Source organism: Giraffa tippelskirchi, chromosome 3 (assembly GCF_054371585.1).
Source record: "Giraffa tippelskirchi isolate mGirTip1 chromosome 3, T2T-mGirTip1v1.2.pri, whole genome shotgun sequence".
Lineage (NCBI taxonomy): Eukaryota > Metazoa > Chordata > Mammalia > Artiodactyla > Giraffidae > Giraffa > Giraffa tippelskirchi.
The window spans coordinates 64,279,120-64,299,146 of NC_137277.1; the positions used below are offsets into that span (position 1 = coordinate 64,279,120).

At 36.5% G+C, this 20,027-nt stretch overlaps 1 protein-coding gene across 1 annotated transcript in view; it reads right to left on the reverse strand.

Annotated features, from left to right (window-relative positions):
* Window positions 1-20,027, reverse strand: part of TUBGCP5 (tubulin gamma complex component 5) — a 56,341-nt gene that overhangs the window by 30,675 nt on the left and 5,639 nt on the right. The window contains exons 4-7 of the mRNA XM_081583123.1: window positions 11,638-11,734; window positions 11,173-11,252; window positions 10,642-10,777; window positions 6,624-6,738 (exon numbers count right to left, since the gene is read on the reverse strand). Of these exons, the coding sequence (XP_081439249.1) occupies window positions 6,624-6,738; window positions 10,642-10,777; window positions 11,173-11,252; window positions 11,638-11,734 (428 nt within the window). The remainder of the gene's footprint in view (window positions 1-6,623; window positions 6,739-10,641; window positions 10,778-11,172; window positions 11,253-11,637; window positions 11,735-20,027) is intronic.

Consider the following 20,027-nt stretch of genomic DNA (forward strand, 5'->3'; position numbering starts at 1 on the left):
AATGTTTACAGTGATACAAACCTAACTCAGGAAGAAAGAAAAATCTCGAACAACCTAACCTTGCACCTAAAGCAACTAGAAAAAGATGAGGAAATAAAACACAAAGTTAGTAGAAGGAAAGAAACCATAAAGTAAATCTTAACAGATCTAAAAGAAGACATTGACAGTAACACAATAATGATGGGAGACTTTAAATAAATGAAATAGAGACAAAGAAATAAAGAAGATCAATGAAACTAAGAACTGGTTCCTTGAAAAGATAAACAAAATTGACAAACCTCTATTTTATCAGACTCAGTGGGGGGAAGAACACACACACACACACACAAAACCAAAACAAAACAGAGAGAAGGCCCAAATCAATAAAGTCAAAAATGAAAAAGGGGAAGTTAAAACTGACACCACAGAAATATGAAGGGTAATGAGAAAATACTATGAGCAACTATATGCCAACAAAACAAACAACCTAGCAGGAATGGACAAGTTCCTGGGAAGGTACAATCTCCCAAGACTGAATCACAAAGAAATAGAAAGCATGAACGAACAAACATCCAGTAATTAACTTCAATCAGTGCTTAGAAAAAGTCCCAACAAACAAAAGACCAGGACCAGATGGCTTCACAGGTGCATTCTACCAAACACTTAGAGAAGAGTTAACATCTATCCTTCTGAAATCGTGCCAACAAAATGGCAGAGGAAGCAACACTCTTGACCTCACTCTATGAAGCCACCATTACCCTGATATGACAAAGATATCACACAAAAAAAGAAAATTACAGGCCATCACCTGATGAACACAGATTATTAATACAAAAGTCCTCAACAAAATACTAGCAAACTGACTTGAACAATGCATTTAGAGGATTGTATATCATGATTAAGTAGTATTTATTCCAGGGATACAAGAGATTTCTCAGTATCTGCAGATCAGTCAATGTGATACACCACATGAACAAACTGAAAAATAAAAACCATATGATCATCTCAACAGATGAAGAAAAAATCTTTGATAAAATTCAACATCAAAATATGATAAAAACTCTTCAGAAAGTGGGCATAAAAGGAACACACCTTAACATAATAAAAGTCATATTATGAACAAACCCACAACTAACATCATACTCAAAGGTGAAAAATTGAAAGCACTCCTCTAGGATCAGGAAAAAGACAAGCATGTTCACTCTTGCCACTTTTATTCAACATAGTTTTGGAAGTCCTAGCTACAGCATTCAGAGAAGAAAAAATAAAAGCAATCAAAATTGGAAAAGAAGTAAAACTGTCACTGCTTACAGATGACATGATGCTATACATAGAAAATCCAAAAGATGCCACCAGGAAACTACTAGAGCTTATCAATAAATTCAGTAAAGTTGCTGGATACAAAATTAATATATAGAAATATGTTGCATTTCTATACACTAGCAACAAAATGTCAGAAAGAGAAAGTAAGGCAACAATCCCATTTACCATTGCATCAAAAAGACTAAAATATTTAGGAATAAACCCAGTTAAGGAGGCAAAAGATCCATACTCTGAAAACTGTAAAGATGTTGATGAAAGAAATTTAAAACAACTCAAACAGCTGGAAAGATATACAGTGTTCTTGGACTGGAAGAATCAATATTGTTAAAATGACCATACTACCCAAGGCAATCTACAGGTTCTATGCAATCCCTATCAAATCACCTATGGCATTTTTCACAGAACAAAAGTCTTAAAATTTGTATGGAAACACAAAAGACCCAAAATAGCCAAAACAATCTTGAGAAAGAAAAATGGAGCTGGAGGACTTCAGACTATACTACAAAGCTACAGTAATCAAAACAGTATGGTACTGACATAAAAACATACATACAGATCAAATGGAACAGGATAGAAAGCCAAGAAATATAACCACACACTCATGGTCAATTAATCCACAACAAAGGAGATAAGAATAAACAATGCAAAAAACAGTCTCTTCAATAAGTGGTGCTTGGAAAACTGGATAGCTGATGTAAAAGAATGAAATTAGAACATTCTCTAACACCATATATACAAATAAACTTAAAATGGATTAAAGACCTAAGTATAAGATATGACATCATAAACTCCCAGAAGACAACATATTGAAATATTCTCAGACATAAATCCCAGCAATATTTTGTTGTATCTGTCTCCTAGAGTAATGAAAATAAAAACAAAAACCAACAAATGATAAATAATTAAAACTTAAAACCTTTTGCACAGCAAAGGAAACCATAAACAAAACAAAAAGACAGCTGAGCAACTGGGAGGAAACATTTGCAAATAAAGCAATTGATTAGGGATAGATTTCCAAAATCTATAATCAGCTCCCATAGCTTAGTATAAAAAAACCAAACAAACCATCAAAAAATGGGCAGAAAACCTAAACAGACATTTCTCGAAAGAAGATACACAAATGGGCAACAGACATATGAAAAGATGCCCAATACTGCTAATTATTAGAGAAATGCAAAACAAAACTACAATCAGGCATCAGATCATACCACTTAGAATGGCCATCATTAAAAAGTCTACAAATAATAAATGCTGGAGAGGGTGCAGAGAAAAAGGAACCCTCTTCCACTGTTGGTGGGAATGCAAACTGCTGCAGCCACTAAAGAGAACTATATCAGTTCAGTTCAGTTCAGTCGCTCACGCGCGTCCGACTCTTTGCGACCCCATGAATTGCAGCATGCCAGGCCTCTCTGTCCATCACCAACTCCCGGAGTCTACCCAAACCCATGCCCATCGAGTCAGTGATGCCATCCAGCCATCTCATCCTCTGTTGTCCCCTTCTCCTCCCACCCCCAATCCTACCCAGCATTAGGGTCTTTTCCAATGAGTCAACTCTTCGCATGAGGTGCCCAAAGTATTGGAGTTTCAGCTTCAACATCAGATCGTCCAATGAACACCCAGGATTGATCTCTTTTAGGATGGATTGATTGGATCTCCTTGCAGTCGAACGGACTCTCAAGAGTCTTCTCCAACACCACAGTTCAAAAGCATCAATTCTGCGGCGCTCAGCTTTCTTCACCGTCCAATTCTCACATCCATACATGACCACTGGAAAAACCACAGCCTTGACTAGACGGACTTTTGTTGGCAAAGTAATGTCTCTGCTTTTAAATATGCTATCTAGGTTGCCCATAACCTTCCTTCCAAGGAGTAAGCGTCTTTTAATTTCATGGCTGCAGTCACCATCAGCAGTGATTCTGGAGCCCAAAAAAATAAAGTCTGACACTGTTTCTACTGTTTCCCCATCTATTTCCCATGGAGTGATGGGACCAGATGCCACGATCTTAGTTTTCTGAACGTTGAGCTTTAAGCCAACTTTTTCACTCTCCTCCTTCACCTTCATCAAGAGGCTCTTTAGTTCTTCTTCACTTTCTGCCATAAGGGTGGTATCATCCGCATATCTGAGGTTATTGATATTTCTCCCGGCAATCTTGATTCCAGCTTGTGTTTCTTCCAGCCCAGCGTTTCTCATGATGTACTCTGCATAGAATGTGTTGGATTAACAGTATAATTAATAAATAATTTATTAGAAGTTAAATAAGCAGGGTGACAATATACAGCCTTGATGTACTCCTTTTCCTATTTGGAACCAGTCTGTTGTTCCATGTCCAGTTCTAACTGTTGCTTCCTGACCTGCATACAGGTTTCTCAAGAGACAGGTCAGATGGTCTGGTATTCCCATCTCTTTCAGAATTTGCCACAGTTTATTGTGATCCACACAGTCAAAGGCTTTGGCATAGTCAATAAAGCAGAAATAGATGTTCCTCTGGAACTCTTGCTTTTTCGATGATCCAGGAGATGTTGGCAATTTGATCTCTGGTTCCTCTGCCTTTTCTAAAACCAGCTTGAACATCTGGAAGTTAACGGTTCACGTATTGCTGAAGCCTGGCTTGGAGAATTTTGAGCATTACTTTACTAGCATGTGAGATGAGTGCAATTGTGTGGTAGTTTCAGCATTCTTTGGCATTGCCTTTCTTTGGGATTGGAATGAAAACTGACCTTTTCCAGTCCTGTGGCCACTGCTGAGTTTTCCAGATTTGCTGGCATATCGAGTGCAGCACTTTCACAGCATCACCTTTGAGGATTTGAAATAGCTCAACTGGAATCCCATCACCTCCACTAGCTTTGTTCGTAGTGATGCTTTCTAAGACCCACTTGACTTCCCATTCCAGGATGGCTGGCTCTAGATGAGTGATCACATCATCGTGATTATCTGGGTTGTGAAGATCTTTTTTGTACAGTTCTTCTGTGTATTCTTGCCACCTCTTCTTAATATCTTCTGCTTCTGTTAGGTCCATACCATTTCTGTCCTCTACTGAGCCTACTGAGCCTATGAAACTAAGCCATGCTGTGTGGGGCCACCCAAGACGGATGGGTCATGGTGGAGAGGTCTGACAGGAAGTGGTCCACTGGAGAAGGGCATGGCAAACCACTTCAGTATTCTTGCCTTGAGAACCCCATGAACAGTATGAAAAGGCAAAAAGATAGGACACTGAAAGATAACGCCCCAGGTCAGTAGGTGCCCAATATGCTGATGGAGATCAGTGGAGAAATAACTCCAGAAAGAATGATGGGATGGAGCCAAAGCAAAAACGATACCCAACTGTGGATGTGACTGGTGATAGACGCAAAGTCCGATGCTGTAAAGAGCAATATTGCATAGGAACCTGGAATGTTAGGTCCATGAATCAAGGCAAACTGGAAGTGATCAAACAGGAAATGGCAAGAGTGAACGTCGACATTCTAGGAATCAGCGAACTAAGATGGACTGGAATGGGTGATTTTAACTCAGATGACCATTATATCTACTACTGTGGGCAAGAATCCCTTAGAAGAAATGGAGTAGCCATCATGGTCAACAAAAGAGTTCAAAATGCAGTACTTGGATGCAATCTCAAAAACGACAGAATGATCTCTGTTCGTTTCCAAGGCAAACCATTCAATATCACGGTAATCCAAGTCTATGCCCCGACCAGTAACGCCGAAGAAGCTGAAGTTGAACGGTTCTATGAAGACCTACAAGACCTTCTAGAACTAACACCCAAAAAAGATGTCCTTTTCATTACAGGGGACTGGAATGCAAAAGTAGGAAGTCAAGAAACACCTGGTGTAACAGGCAAGTTTGGCCTTGGAGTACAGAATGAAGCAGGGCAAAGGCTAATAGAGTTTTGCCACAAGAACGCACTGGTAATAGCAAACACCCTATTCCAACAACACAAGAGAAGACTCTACACGTGGACATCACCAGATGGTCAACACCGAAATCAGATTGATTATATCCTTTGCAGCCAAAGATGGAGAAGCTCTATACAGTCAGCAAAAACAAGACCAGGAGCAGACTGTGGCTCAGGTCATGAACTGCTTATTGTCAAATTCAGACTTAAATTGAAGAAAGTAGGGAAAACCACTAGACCACTCAGGTATGACCTAGATCAAATCCCTTATGAGTATGCAGTGGAAGTGACAAATAGATTCAAGGGACTAGACCTGATAGACAGAGTGCCTGATGAACTATGGACAAAGGTTCGTGACACTGTACAGGAGACAGGGATCAAGAAAATCCCCATGGAAAAGAAATGCAAAAAAACAAAATGGCTGTCTGAGGAGGCCTTACAGATAGCTGGGAAGAGAAGAGAAGTGAAAAGCAAAGGAGAAAAGGAAAGATATTCCCATCTGAATGCAGAGTTCTAAAGAATAGCAAGGAGAGATAAGAAAGCCTTCCTCAGCCATCAGTGCAAAGAAATAGAGGAAAACAAGAGAGTGGGAAAGACTAGAGATCTCTTCAAGAAAATTAGAGATACCAAAGGAACATTTCATGCAAAGAGAACTATATAGAGGTTCCTTATAAATTAACAACAGAGTTACCACATAATCCTGTATTCCACTCCTGGGCATATATCCATAGAAAACTCTTAATTTGAAAAGATACATGTACTCCAATGTTCATAGCAGTACTATTTACAGTAGTACAAGACATGGAATCAACCTACATAACCATCGACAAATGAATGGATAGAGATGTGGTACACATACACACACTAACTGGAATATTATTCAACCACACACAAAAAAATCACCATCTGCAGCAGCATGGATAGACCTAGAGATTATCATACCAAGTGAAGCAAGAAAGCCAAATGCAAATCTCATATGATATCACTTATATGTGGAATCTAAAAAAACAAAAAGATGCAAATGAACTTATTTACAAAACAGAAATGCACTCATAAGCATAGAAAACAAACTTATAGTAACCAAATGGGATAGCAGGGGTGAGGGTGGAGATGAATCAGGAATTTGGGATTAACATATATACTACTATATATAAAATAGGTAAACAAGGACCTACTGTATAGGACAGGGAACTATATTCAACATCTTGTAATAACTCAGTGGAAGAGACTTTGAAAAAAATATATACATACACACATGTAATGTATGCATGCGTAACTGTATACCTGAAACTAATACAACACTGTAAATTAAGTATACTTCAAATTTTAAAAAGTTTAAGGAACTAGATTTAAATCACAACTCAAAAACAAATATTAAAACATCAAAGTTTCTTCTAACAACACATGAAATGAAAACTAGCTTCTTACCAGACAGTAGCTAGATTGGAATGCAAATGTAAACTATGCGGAAATCTTGAGGACCTGACTGTCCAGTACTGATGGACTACATGCTGTTCCAACCAGCTTCGGGCATCTGGTTCATCTAGTGGAAAGAAATTTAGTTACATTTAAGTTATAAGAGTTAAGAAAAGAATACTTGATCAACTTTGCTATGATAGCTAGACTTAGGATTCCATTCAAATATTCAATTGAAAAAAGCTCTTTAATATAACAGCTACCTGAAAACATTTATATATATGTATAAAATCAGTCAAAACTATAAAGAGACATATATACAAAATTTAATTAATGTCATTGCTACAAATTAAAGAAGTCACTCAATCTTAAAATGACCCCATGAATAAAAAAACACAAACAGTATATTTGAATAGTTTAATAATCGTGAAAGATGTTGAAATGGTAACTAAAGATGTTTCCAAGCACCCCCAAAGCCTTAGAACTAGTACTAAGCTTTGAAGGATTAGCCATCTTATACAGATTGGTGTAGAAAACAGAAAAAGGGAAAGCTACCTAACATTATGAGGCTAATATAACCTTGCTTCTAAAACCAAATGAAGACATAATATGAAAAAGTAATTCATCAAAGAATAAAGATTAAAAATTTTCAGTTAAAAAAAGCTAATAACCCAATCCCACGATGTAGTCAAGAGAAGTTTAGCTCAGGAATACAATAACAATTCACTATCAAAAAAATCTATCAGTAAAGTAGTAGAACAAAATAGATGAATTATAGAATTACCTCACAGATAAAGAATAGCATTTGATAAAGTTTACCATTTATGATTAAAGACTCCCAGAAAAATAGGAATAGAAGTCTTAATTTTGCAAAGGCCACATATCCAGAACCTACACCAAAACCATCACACTTAATTAAGGAATTTCATGGGCCACCTTTTTGAGATAAAAACCACTGCAGGAAATCCATGCACATTGCTACTGCTTCCTCTGCAGACTAGAGGGCTGGCCAGAAAAGAGACATGTTAACATTTCATTAATAAGATATAAGAACTGGTAGTGGATAAAACTGTCAATATTTGCAAAGAATACTGACCATCTATTCAAAAAACCCAATATTTTGGGAATTAACAATTTATAATTAAAGAATGCTGGGAAAAAAACCAGTTTACAAAAACCAAGTGTCCCCCTACATCAGCAATAAATAAAACAAAAAAAGACACTGTTAACACACATAGAATCAATAAATACTTAAGATCTTGACAAAGAAAATTTCTAAAATCTAGTAAGACATAAAAAAAATTAGAATATAGATATTTCCACAGAAAAGACATCAAATCTCCCCAAGCTAACTCTATAAATTCAATGCAATCCCAATAAAAATTCCAGGTAGATTTTTTTTCAGCTGGATTTTTAAAAAGGAACTTACCAAACTGCTCCCAAAATGTCTACAGAAGAATAAAAGTCTACAAATAGCTAAGCCAATTTTGAAAAAGAGTAAAGGAGGTGAAGGAAAAACTTGCTTTCTGTGTGTTGAAACACATTACAAAGACATATAAACAGTCTGTGCTTCCACAACTCACACTCAGGACAGAGAACTGAACGTTCAGAAATAAGTGTATCAATATACAATAATTTTAGAACCACAAAGCAATGTGGAAAGAATGGACTGTTCACTAGACACTGCGGGGAAATTTGCTCCTGACATTGGAGAAAAATAAGCTGTTCTTCACTTCATATGTAAGAGAAGATCTGGTGGTCACTGAAGAGCTACACAAAAGCTATAAAAAAGCACAGAGAAGGAAAATACAGGGGGATGTTTTCATAAAGAAAAATATCAAGGTCCAAATTCTAACCATATCATGAAAAATTCACAGATTTAACTACAATAAAATATTTTAAAAAATCAGATTCTGTTTGAAGGATACCACGAAAATGTTAACAGGTGACTAAGGGAAGAAAATAGCAATGTATAAAACCTTGAAATTATTATCTACATATACAATGAACTCTGGTTGGTGGGGATGGGCAGGAAGGACATGAAACTCCAAAGAAAAGCAAGGAAAGGACATCAATGGAAACATCATATAAGGGGGGAACCAAGGAATCCGAAGTACTTATCCCGAGTAGTCAGACAAACACAAATGAAAACAGCAAACCAAATCAAAGTGGGTGATCTAAACAAGTAGGGATGAGACTGTGGGCTGTGTCCATAGAATGGGCATGGCACTAGGGAGAAGGGGAGAAAGTAGCTCAGGCCTATCAACAAGAGAAGCAACAACACAGGTGTGGTGTTGCAAACTGCAGTATCCTATGTAGCCATTAGAGCAACAGAAAAAATGTTCATAGAACAACATGGACAGATTAAAACAGTTAAATGGAAAGAGTGAAAGAACAGAGGTTACACACAGCATATTATCAGCATGTAATTTAAAAATAAAATACAACCAATCCACACAATGTACTTTACAAGACCTCAATGTGTTTGAGAACAGATATCAAATACATTAGAAGAGCCTGTCACTGGGCTGGCAGAGAAAGCAGAGTGAGAATCAGAAAGAGCAGATGAGCATAAATAAGCTAAACCAAAAGGCCCTGCACAGGCTGCTGTTCATGACATTGAGCTGATTAATACACATTTTGCCCTAAAGGTCCAATTCAATAATGAAAAAGAAAGGGAAGAGAAAAGAAACCAGAAAATTGTTAGCGTGCTAAATCAGTTTTAACTACTTTATGTGCATTTGGCAAGGTTCAGGTACAATGAACAGGGCCAGGTCAGAGCTCCCAGCTTCTGGAGTTAGTTTCATAGCTGTGCGCATGAGAAAACCATTATAACCACATCTTTGTTTTTTATCTATAAAATGAGAAGTAGGATTAGATTGTCTAATCTCTAAGGTTGTTTCTAGCTCTTTCTAGATTCTACCAAATCATACTTTTTCACTAAAAACTGAAAAAGCATTAAAATTTAAAATTAAATTGAGTAAGATATTTTTATTTTATTTAGTCACTAATTTTAGAATCTTTCGATGAAGGTGAAAGAGAGTGAAAAAGCTGGCTTAAAACTCAACGTTCAAAAAACTAGGATCATGGCATCTGGCCCCATCACTTCATGGCAAATAGGTGGGGAAACAATGGAAACAGTGACAGGCTTTATTTTCTTGGGTTCCCAAATCACTGCTGGAGGGTGACTGCAGCCATGAAATTAAAAGACGCTTGCTCCTTGGAAGAAAAGCTATGACCAACCTAGACAGCGTATTAAAAAGCAGAGACATCACCTGTCTAATTAAAGCTATGGTTTTTCCAATAGTCATGTATGGATGTGAGAGTTGGACCATAAAGAAGGCTGAGAGCTGAAGAATTGATGCTTTCAAACTAGTCCTGGAGAAGACTCTTTTGAGAGTCCCTTGGACTGCAAGGTGATCAGACCAGTCAATCATAAAGGAAATCAATCCTGAAAATTCACTGGAAGGACTGATGCTGAAGCTGAAGCTCCAATACTCTGGCCACCTGATGCGAAGAGCCAACTCACTGGAAAAGACCCTGATGTTGGGAAAGATCGTAGGCAGGAAGAGAAGGGGATGACAGAGGATGAGATGGTTGGATGGCATCACTCACTCAACGGACATGAGTGAGCAAATTCCAGGAGACAGTGAAGGACAGGGAAGCCTGGTGTGCTGCAGTCCATGGAGTCGCAAAGAGTTGGACATGACTGAGCAACTGAATGACAACTTTAGCAAAGCCAATCTTTCTTCAGTATAAATATAAACAAACCATTTAAGACTAACAAAGTTCTCAGACCTATAAAAAAAGACCAAAATTGCACTGTAAATGCCTTTTCAACATTAATTCTATAGAGCTATAATACTTATAATGCATTACAGAAGATCTGCCAATGGTTTAAAAAGGTTTGTTTTATTAGGGAGGCAGAGCTTACCAATGTTATAAATCACATGGGACTGATTCTCAAAGCTTGCCTTTCCTTTTAGAGAATGCTACTGGAGAGATGCCAGCATTCAAGAACACACAGTACCTTTCCAGATGACTTGAGGCCCTAGTTTTCTGTTTTGATCTTGTTCTTCTAATGGTGTCCTGTCCACCTGAATCCCAGAGTCCTCTCTGCTTAAGGACTGTTGATCATTTTCATCTTCACTTTCTTCAGACCAATTCTGATTAAAAGAAGGAAATATACCTTAACCTTAGAGCACCTAACAAATGGACCTATTTAGATTAAAAGATTACGAAAAGTTCAGAAGAAAAGCAAAAACTATATCAAATGAAATTTTTTCTACATGTTGAAAGTTACTATAACAGGATGGAATTATTTCTGGTGGCAAAAATCCCTACATTTATAGCTCCTTAAGGGATATATATATTCATTCTGATCAACTTTCTAGTACCAGTATTTTGGTGCAAAATCTTAATAAAAATTCCATAATAAACTACTCTAATTTAGTGAAGAGTGTTCCTATTTTAGATAAGTTACTACAGGGCAGAAGGACCCATAAAAATAATCTAAATAACCTGGGATGTATTTATATATAGCAAAACTACTGCCACTCACCGGTGTGTTTACATTTGGGCCAAGGTCAATTTCTTCACCTTCCATCAAGTATTTTCCCCAATCAAAATCATCCTTCTTTTCTAAAATATAACAGAAGAATCTCATGAGTTTTATCAGAAATATATGGGAAAGAAACCCCATATTATAGTAAAAAGTTTAGCAAAACTCAAAATAAAACACACTTGAGAAATGAAAGTTCAAAAATACCGAAACACTCAATAAATTGACATTCTAATATATTTAAAATTTTGATTTTTTATCTTCAGTTCTGATTTTTCTCTTTACATAATTGAAAGTAGTTTTAACTTACAAAGTCATAATTTATATTTTATATGAAAATTTACAATTACAATTGCATTTCAAGACAACAGAAATATTTATTTCATACATTTACAACTTTTTATAAACTCTCAATGTCTAGTAATTATATCATAAAACCAGTTTCTCTTTTATCTGGTAACATACCCATTTCTTTATCTCTTGGTGTTTCCACATAATTGCTGTTCGAAGGAGAATCAGACAGACACAGAAGAAGTGATAGTATGGAATAATGTACATCTGTCTTTAAAACAAGAAATGAAAAATATGAATCACTGAGGTTGGTAAGAGCTTTCTAAACTAGTTTGAGTAAATAAAACTTCACCCTGGGACTTCCCTGGACATCCAGTAGTTGGAACTTCCACTGCTGGGGGAACGGGTTTGATCCCTGGGTGAGGAACTAAGATCCTGTATGCCAATTTGGTGCAGGCCCCTCCCTCAAAAAAAGAACAGATTATCTCATGACAGTTATGTCCTCAATTTTTTTGTGTGTGCTTCAAGAAAACAATCATACCTAAATAAATCTCAATCTCTAAACTTGCTTTTATAGTTCAAACATGGACAGATAGAGGAACCTGTGCAATAATGTACTACCTGAATCATAATGGGGAACTGTCAGACAAACCTAAACTGAAGGACAAGCTACCAAATAATTAGCCTGCTCTCTTCAACAATGTCAAGGTCAGAAAAAAAAGTGGTGAGCAATGTTCTGGATCAAAGTATACCAACTGGTGAACCTGAACAAAAGTACACAGACATTCCTTTTACTACTCTTCAACTTCCATGCTTTTTCAAAACTTAAATTGTATTTATAAAAGTCACATTTAAAAAGGTGTCAAAGTTAAAAACACTCCAAACAAGCAAACTATGCATGGAAAGGAGAGAGGAGATGAATTAAATTCAAGGAATGAAAGGGAAGTTTCAGGTGACCTCTCCTTATTATATAATGTGTGGTACTTCATGAACATCTTCATAAGGTTTATCATAATTACAACTAAATAGCTATTCAATAACTACTTGGATAGTAATGATCATGTATTGCTTATTCTGTATTCCTGCAACCCAGTGATGCCAGGGACACAGAAGACACCTGGTAAACTTTCCTAGGCATAAGGCAATGTACGGCTAGTAAGATCGCAAGAGCTGCCTGTTTTTAGATAATTTCTCTGCTTGGAAATGCCTTAACTTCCTTTAACCAAAAAAAGAAAAACAAAAAATGAAACTTTAATTCCATAGAGAAAAGTGGTCTAAAATGTACATACTTGAAGAAAATAACTCCCAACATATAAGTCTATTATTTTCTGGTAATCACTTATGTCAGATTACTTATTCTGAAAGAACTCTACACCTGAAACTACAGTTTCATGTATTAGTAATAACATACTGATGGTATTAAGGAAAAAAGACTGCTACTAAGAGCCAGGACTCTGAAAGTTAACATTTAGATGATATAGGAGACTGTCGAAGATGGCAGATTGGGAAGCTCATCTCCAATAGGCACACCAAAATTGCAACTATTTACAGAGCAACTAATAGTGAGAATGATGGCTCAGTGGTAAAGAATCTGCCTACCAACACAGGAGACGCAGGTTCAATCCCTGGGTCAGGATGATCCCCTGGAGAAGAAAATGGCAACCCACTACAGTGTTCTTGCCTGGGAGATTCCATGGACAGAAGAGCCTGGTGGGCTACAGTTCATGGGGTTGCAGAAGAGTCAGACATGACTTAGCAACTAAACAACAATTGGTGAAAATGCCCCTGCAGGCTAGCAGAAATGATCTTCTACAACTAAAGAAACAAAGAAAGAATCACAATGAGATGGGTAAGAGAGGGGGGGACATGGTATAGCCAAGATCCATACACCCAGTTAAAATTATCCTCCCACAAATGGGAGTTCTCCTCAAGGAGTGAGGGGTCTGAGCCACACATCTGGCTCTGCAGCCTTGGAGCTCTGCATTGGGAAGATGAGCCTCCAGAACTTTTGGCTATGAAGGCCAGTAAAGCTTATATTCAAGTAACCCAAAAGGCTATGGGAAATAGACTTCACTCTTAAAGGGTGAATACACAAATCTCACGTGCTCTAGTACCCAGGGCATAAGCAGCAATTTGAAAGGAGCCTCGGTCAAACCCACCTGCTGATCCTGGAGAGCACCCTGAGGACACAGATGCTGGTGGCAGCCACCTGGGAGAGCTTGTTCTACAAGGACAGGAGTACAAGTGAGCACCATCTTGGAGTATTTCTCTAGCCTATGAGCACAGGTGGCTTACCTGCCCAACAGCCAATCAGCAACAATCCTAGGACCCCCAGGCAAGCTGCCAGCCATGTGGAGACCAAGGCCCAACTACCAGTGTGTTCAGGACCCAGACTCACCCACTAGTGCACCAGCACAGGGACCTCCTGGGTCCTGAAGCCAGCTATGCCTGGCGCCAGCACTGCCTACCAGCAGCTGGCAGACCTAGATGAGGCCAGCTCGTGCAGCCAACTGGGCTGAGGATCAGTCCTATGTACTATTGTGCCTACAACAGTTAGCCCACAACAGAAGGGTTCATGTAGCCCATAGAGGGGATACTCATAGAGCAAACAGCTCTGGTGACCAGAGGGCAGTGCTCTGCTGGAGGCCCAAAGACATCTCTTACATAAGGCCCTTCTCCAAGATTGGGAAACATGAGCATTCTACCTAATGAACAGAAATAAAAACAGAGGATTAGGGAAAATGAGGTGACAGAAAAATATGTTCCAAATGATGGAACAAGATAAGATGCCAAAAAAAAAAAAAAGAAGCAAAGTAGAGATAAGCAATCTACCCAGTAGAGTTTCCCAAACTCGGGAGAAGAAAGAATGAACACAATGAGAAGCATAACAAAAAGTTAGAAAACACAAAGAAAAACCAAACACAGGTGACGAATACAATAATTGAAATTAAAAATACACTAGAAGTAATTCACAGCAGATGAGATGATATAGAGGAATGAATGGATCAATGAAGTATAAGATGGAGTACTGAAAATTGTGCAAGCTGAACAGAAAAAAAATAAAATAAAACGAGGATAGTTTAAGAGAGTTCTGGGACAATGTCAAGAATACTAACATTCATATTATGGGGTGGGAGGGGGTGTCCCTGAAGAAGAAGGAGAAATGGACAGAGAACTTATTTGAAGGGATAATAGCTGAAAAATTCCTTAACATGAGAAAGGAAACAGACATTGAGCTCAGAAACACAGAGTTCTAAACAAGATCAGCCCAAAGAGATCCACCCCAAGATACACTGTAATTAAAATACAAAAAAATTAAAGTTAAAGAGAGAATCTTGAAGTCAGTAAAGGAAAAGCAATGTTACTTATGAAGAAATTCCCTTAAGGCTATCAGCTGGCTTTTTTTTGGAAACTTTCCAGCCCAGAATGGAGTAGCATGATACATTAAAAGTGATGGAATTAAAAAAAAAACCTACAACCAAAAATACTCTACCCAGCAAGGCTACATTCAGATTTAAAGGAGAGATCAAAAGTTTTACAAATAAGCAAAAGCTTAAAGTGATCAGCAACACCAAACCAGCTTTTCAAGAATTGTTAAAGGGACTTCTTTAAATGGAAAAGGCCAGAACTAGACATAGAAAATTACAAAAGGAAAAGTCTCACTGGTAAAGATGAATATACATTAAAGGTAGTAGATCAACCACTTATATAGCTAGTAGGAAGGTTAAAAGATAAAAATAATAAAATGATCTATATCTACAATAAGTAATTAGTATTAGTCATTCAGTTGTGTCCAAATCCTTGTGACCCCATGGAATGTAGCTCTTCAGGCTCCTCTGATAAATGACCTATATCCACAATAAGTAATTAAGAGATACACAAAACAAAAAGATATAAAAAAATATTAAAATGTCAAAAACATTAAATGTTGGGGGGTAACACGGGGTTGTGAAATGTGTTCAAACATAAGAGATCAGCAACTTAAAATAATCACGAATATATAAAGCCTGCTATATAAAAATCTCGTGGTTATCACACACCAAAACCCTATAATACACACACACACACAGAGAAAGAAATACAAATATTAACACTAAAGACAGTCATCAAATCACAAGAAAAGAGAACAAAAGAAGAAATGAACGACAATCGGAAAAAAAAAAAAAATCCCAGAACAATTAACAAAATGGCTATTTGTGGCTGTGCTGTGCAGCTTGCTAGATCTTAGTTCTCTGACCAGGGACTGAACCCATGCTCCTAGCAGTGAAAGCAAAACACTGGACCAACAGGGAATTCCCTCAATAATTACTTTAAATATAAATAGACTACAAAGGCTCCAATCTAATGACAAAGTGTGGCTGAATGGATACAAAAACAATACCCATATAGATGCTGCTCATAAGAGTCTCACTTCAGATCTAAAGATGAAATATGCAGATGGAAAGTGAGGAAATGGAAAGAGGATTTCCATACAAATGGAAATAAAAGCTGTGGTAGTAATACTTAAACAAGACAAAAGAGACCTTAAAACAAAGATTGCAGAAGGAGACACAGGACATTACATAATGATCAAAGGATTAATCCAAGAAGATACAACATCTGTAAATACATAAGAACCCAACTCAGGAGGACCTGAACACAGAAATCAAATAACAAACACAGAAAAAAATGACAGTAACACAATAATAGTAGGGGACGTCTTTCCATACATAATGGACAGATCATCTAGACAGAAATAACTTAGGAAACACTGGCCTTAAGTGATACATTAAGTCAGATGGACGTAACAGATATACGTAGGGCATTTCATCCAAAAAAAGCAGAATACACATTCTCCAGGAAAGATCATATACTAGGCCACAAAATAAGACTCAGTAAATTTAAGAAGAGTAAAAATCAGTTCAGGCATCTTTTCTGACCACAGTGCTATGAGACTAGAAATCAACTACCAAAAAAAATTGCAAAAAAACCCAAAAACAAAACCATGGGAGACTAAATAACATGCTACTAAAGAACCATGGGTCACTGATGAAATCAAAGAGGAAATCAAACATATCTAGAGACAAATGAAACAAGAATGATTCAAAAATCTATGGGACACAGTAAATGCAGTTCTAAGAGGGATGTTTACAGCAATACAATCTTACTTCAGAAAAAAGAAAAATATCTAGTAAACAATATAACCTCACACCTTATGGGAACTAGAAAAAGAAGAACAGACAAAAAGTAAAAGGAAAGAAATCATAAAGATTTACAGAAAAAATAAATGAAATAGAGACAAAAAAATACAGAAAAGATCAATGAAACTAAGAGTTGGTTCCTTGAAAAAATTAACAAATTTAATAATTTATCAGACTCATCAAAAAAAGAAAGAAGACCCAAGTCAATACAATCAGAAATGGAGAAGTTACAACCCACACCACAGAAATATAAAGGGTAATAAGACACTACACAAAGAAGTATACGCCAATAAAATGAACAATCTAGAAGAAATGGACAAATTCCTGGGAATATACAGTCTCCCAAGACTGACTCAGGAAGAAATAGAAAATATGAACAGACCAGTTTCCAGTAATTAAATTCAACTGGTAACCAAAAAGTTTCCAACAAACAAAAGTCCAGGACTAGATGGGTTTACAGGTGAACTCTACCAAATGTTTAAGAAGAGCCAACATCTATGCTTCTGAAACTATTTCAAAATACTACAAAGGAAGGAACGATTTTGACATCATTCTAGGAGGCCACCATTACCCTGATACCAAAATCAGAGAAAAATATCACACAAAAAAAGAAAATTACAGGCCAATATCACTGATAAACACAGATGTAAAAATGCTCAACAAAATATTCAAATGATAAATTTAAAGGGTCATATATCATGATCAACTGGAGTTTATCCCAGGGATTAAGGATGATTCAAATCTGCAAATTGATATGATACGTAACATTAATAAACTGGAAAATAAAAATTATATGATCATTTCAACAGAAGAAGAAAAAAGCTTTTGACAGAATTCGACATCCATTTATGATAAAAACTCGTGAAAAAAACATGAATAGACAGAATATACCTCAACATAATAAAGGCCATATATGATATGCCCACATCTAACATCATATTCAAAGGTGACAGAATATTCTCTTAACATCAGACAAAAGACAAGGATGACCAATTTTGTCACTTCTATGCAATATAGTCTTAGCCACAGCAATCAGAAAAGGTAAAGAAATAAAGGGAATCCAAACTGGAAAGGAAGAAGTAAAACTGTTACTGCATATTACATGATAATATATATATATAAATCGTAAAGATGTCACAATAACACTACTAGAACTATTTCATGAGTTCACCGAAGTTGCAGTACACAAAATTAATATACAGAAATCTGTTGCATTTCTACACACTAACATGAACTATGAGAAGGAAAAATTAGGAAAACAATTCCATTTACAACTGCATCAAGAATAAAATACTTAGGAATGAATCTAACTAATGTATAACACCTATACTTGGAAAAAACACACTGGTGAATGAAACTGAAGATGACACAAAAGAAATGAAAAGATCTACAGTTGTTATATATTGGAAGAATTCATACCATTAAAATGACAACACTAGTCAGCAATCTACAGATTCAATGCATCCCTATCAAAATACCAATGGTACTCTTCATAGAACTACCACAAATAATTCTGAAATTTGTATGGAAACACAACAGATCCTAAATAGCCAAAACAATTTTGAAAAGGCAAAACAAAGCTTGAGGTATCACACTCCCTTATTTCAAACGACACTATAAAGTTACAGTAACCAAAATGATACTGACACAAAAATACACACATAGATCAATTGAACAGAATAGAGAGCCCAGAGTTGAGCCCAAATTTATATGGTCTATTATTCTATGACAAAGAAAACAAGAATATACAGTGGGGAAAAGACACCCTCTTCAATAAATGGTGTTGGGAAAACTGGACAACTACATGTAAAAGAATCAAGGCAAAAAAAAAAAAGAATCAAGGCAGACAACGTTCTTACATTATGCACAAAAAGTAAATTAAAACTGGATTAAAAATCAAATGTAAGACCTGAAACCTTAAAACTCTGAAAAAGAAATAGGTAGTACATTGTTTGACATCAGTCTCGGCAGTATTTTGGGGGATGCTTCCCAGGCAAGGGAAACAAAGGGAAAAATAAACAACTGGGACTACACCAAACTTAAAAACTTTTATACAACAAAGGATAATAACAAAATGAAAAGGCCATCTACTGAATGCGAGAAGATATTTACAAACAATATATCTGAAATGGGTTTATATCCAAAATACACAAAGAACTCATACAGCTCAACATAAAAAAAAAAATCAGATTAAAAAATGGGTAAAGTATATGAATATACATTTTCCCAAAGAAGACATACAAAGGGCCAGACACAGGAAAACATGTTCAACATCAGCCATCATAAGAGAAATACAAATTAAAATCACAATGAGATATAGCCTCACACTTGTCAGAATGGTCATTGTGAAAAAGAAAACTAGAAGTGCTGGAAAAGATGTGAAAAAAAAGAAGTCCTGTACACTGGTGGTGGGAATGAAAACTGGTACAGTCACTATGGAAAACAGTACGGAGCATCCTAAAAAAATAAAAATAGGGAGTTCCCTGGTGGATTCAGTAGTTAGGATTCTGGGCTTCTATGGCCATGGCCCAGGTCCAATCCTTAGTTGGAGAGCTAACATCTTAAAAGCCACGTGGTGTAGCCAAAACAAACAAACAAAAAACCCTATAAGATCCAACAACTCCACTTCTTTTGGTATTTATGTGAAGAAAACAAAAACACTAAATTGAAAGAATACATACATCATCCCTATCCTCATCATAGTATAATTACAACAGCCAAGACATGGAAGAAATTTAAGTGTTCACAGATAGATGAGTGGATAAAAAAGAAGAGGTATATAAATACAATGGACTATTATTCAGCCATTAAAAAGAATGAAATCTTGACTTTTTTAACAGTAGGGATGAACCTAGAGAATAACATGCTTAAGTGAAGTAAGTCAGAGAGACAAAGACAAAGACTGTATCATTTCACTAATACGTGGAATCTAAAAAGCAAAACAAATGAACAAAACCAAATCAAATATAAAAAAAACAGCAACAAAGTCAAAGATACAGAGAATAGCAGCTAACCAAAGAGGAGAGCGATGGGGAATGAGTGAAATAGGTGAGGGAGAGTAAGAGGAACAAACTTTCACTTACACAATAAATGAGTCATCATGGGGAAGAAATGTATACTAGTGGGAACAGTCAATAATATTACAATAACTTTGTATGGTGACACATGGTAACTAGAAATACCAAATCACTGTGTTGTGCACCTGGAATTAACACAGTGTTGTAGGTTAACTGCACTTCAATTCATTATAACATGGCCTAATTGTTCTTTTATGCTCCCCCTTACTGAAGCTATTAGTAACTGCCCTCTGCTCTTCCCCAGTAGCATACTGGATACCTTCCAACCTGGGGGGCTCATCTTCTGGTGTTGTATCTTTTAAGCTTT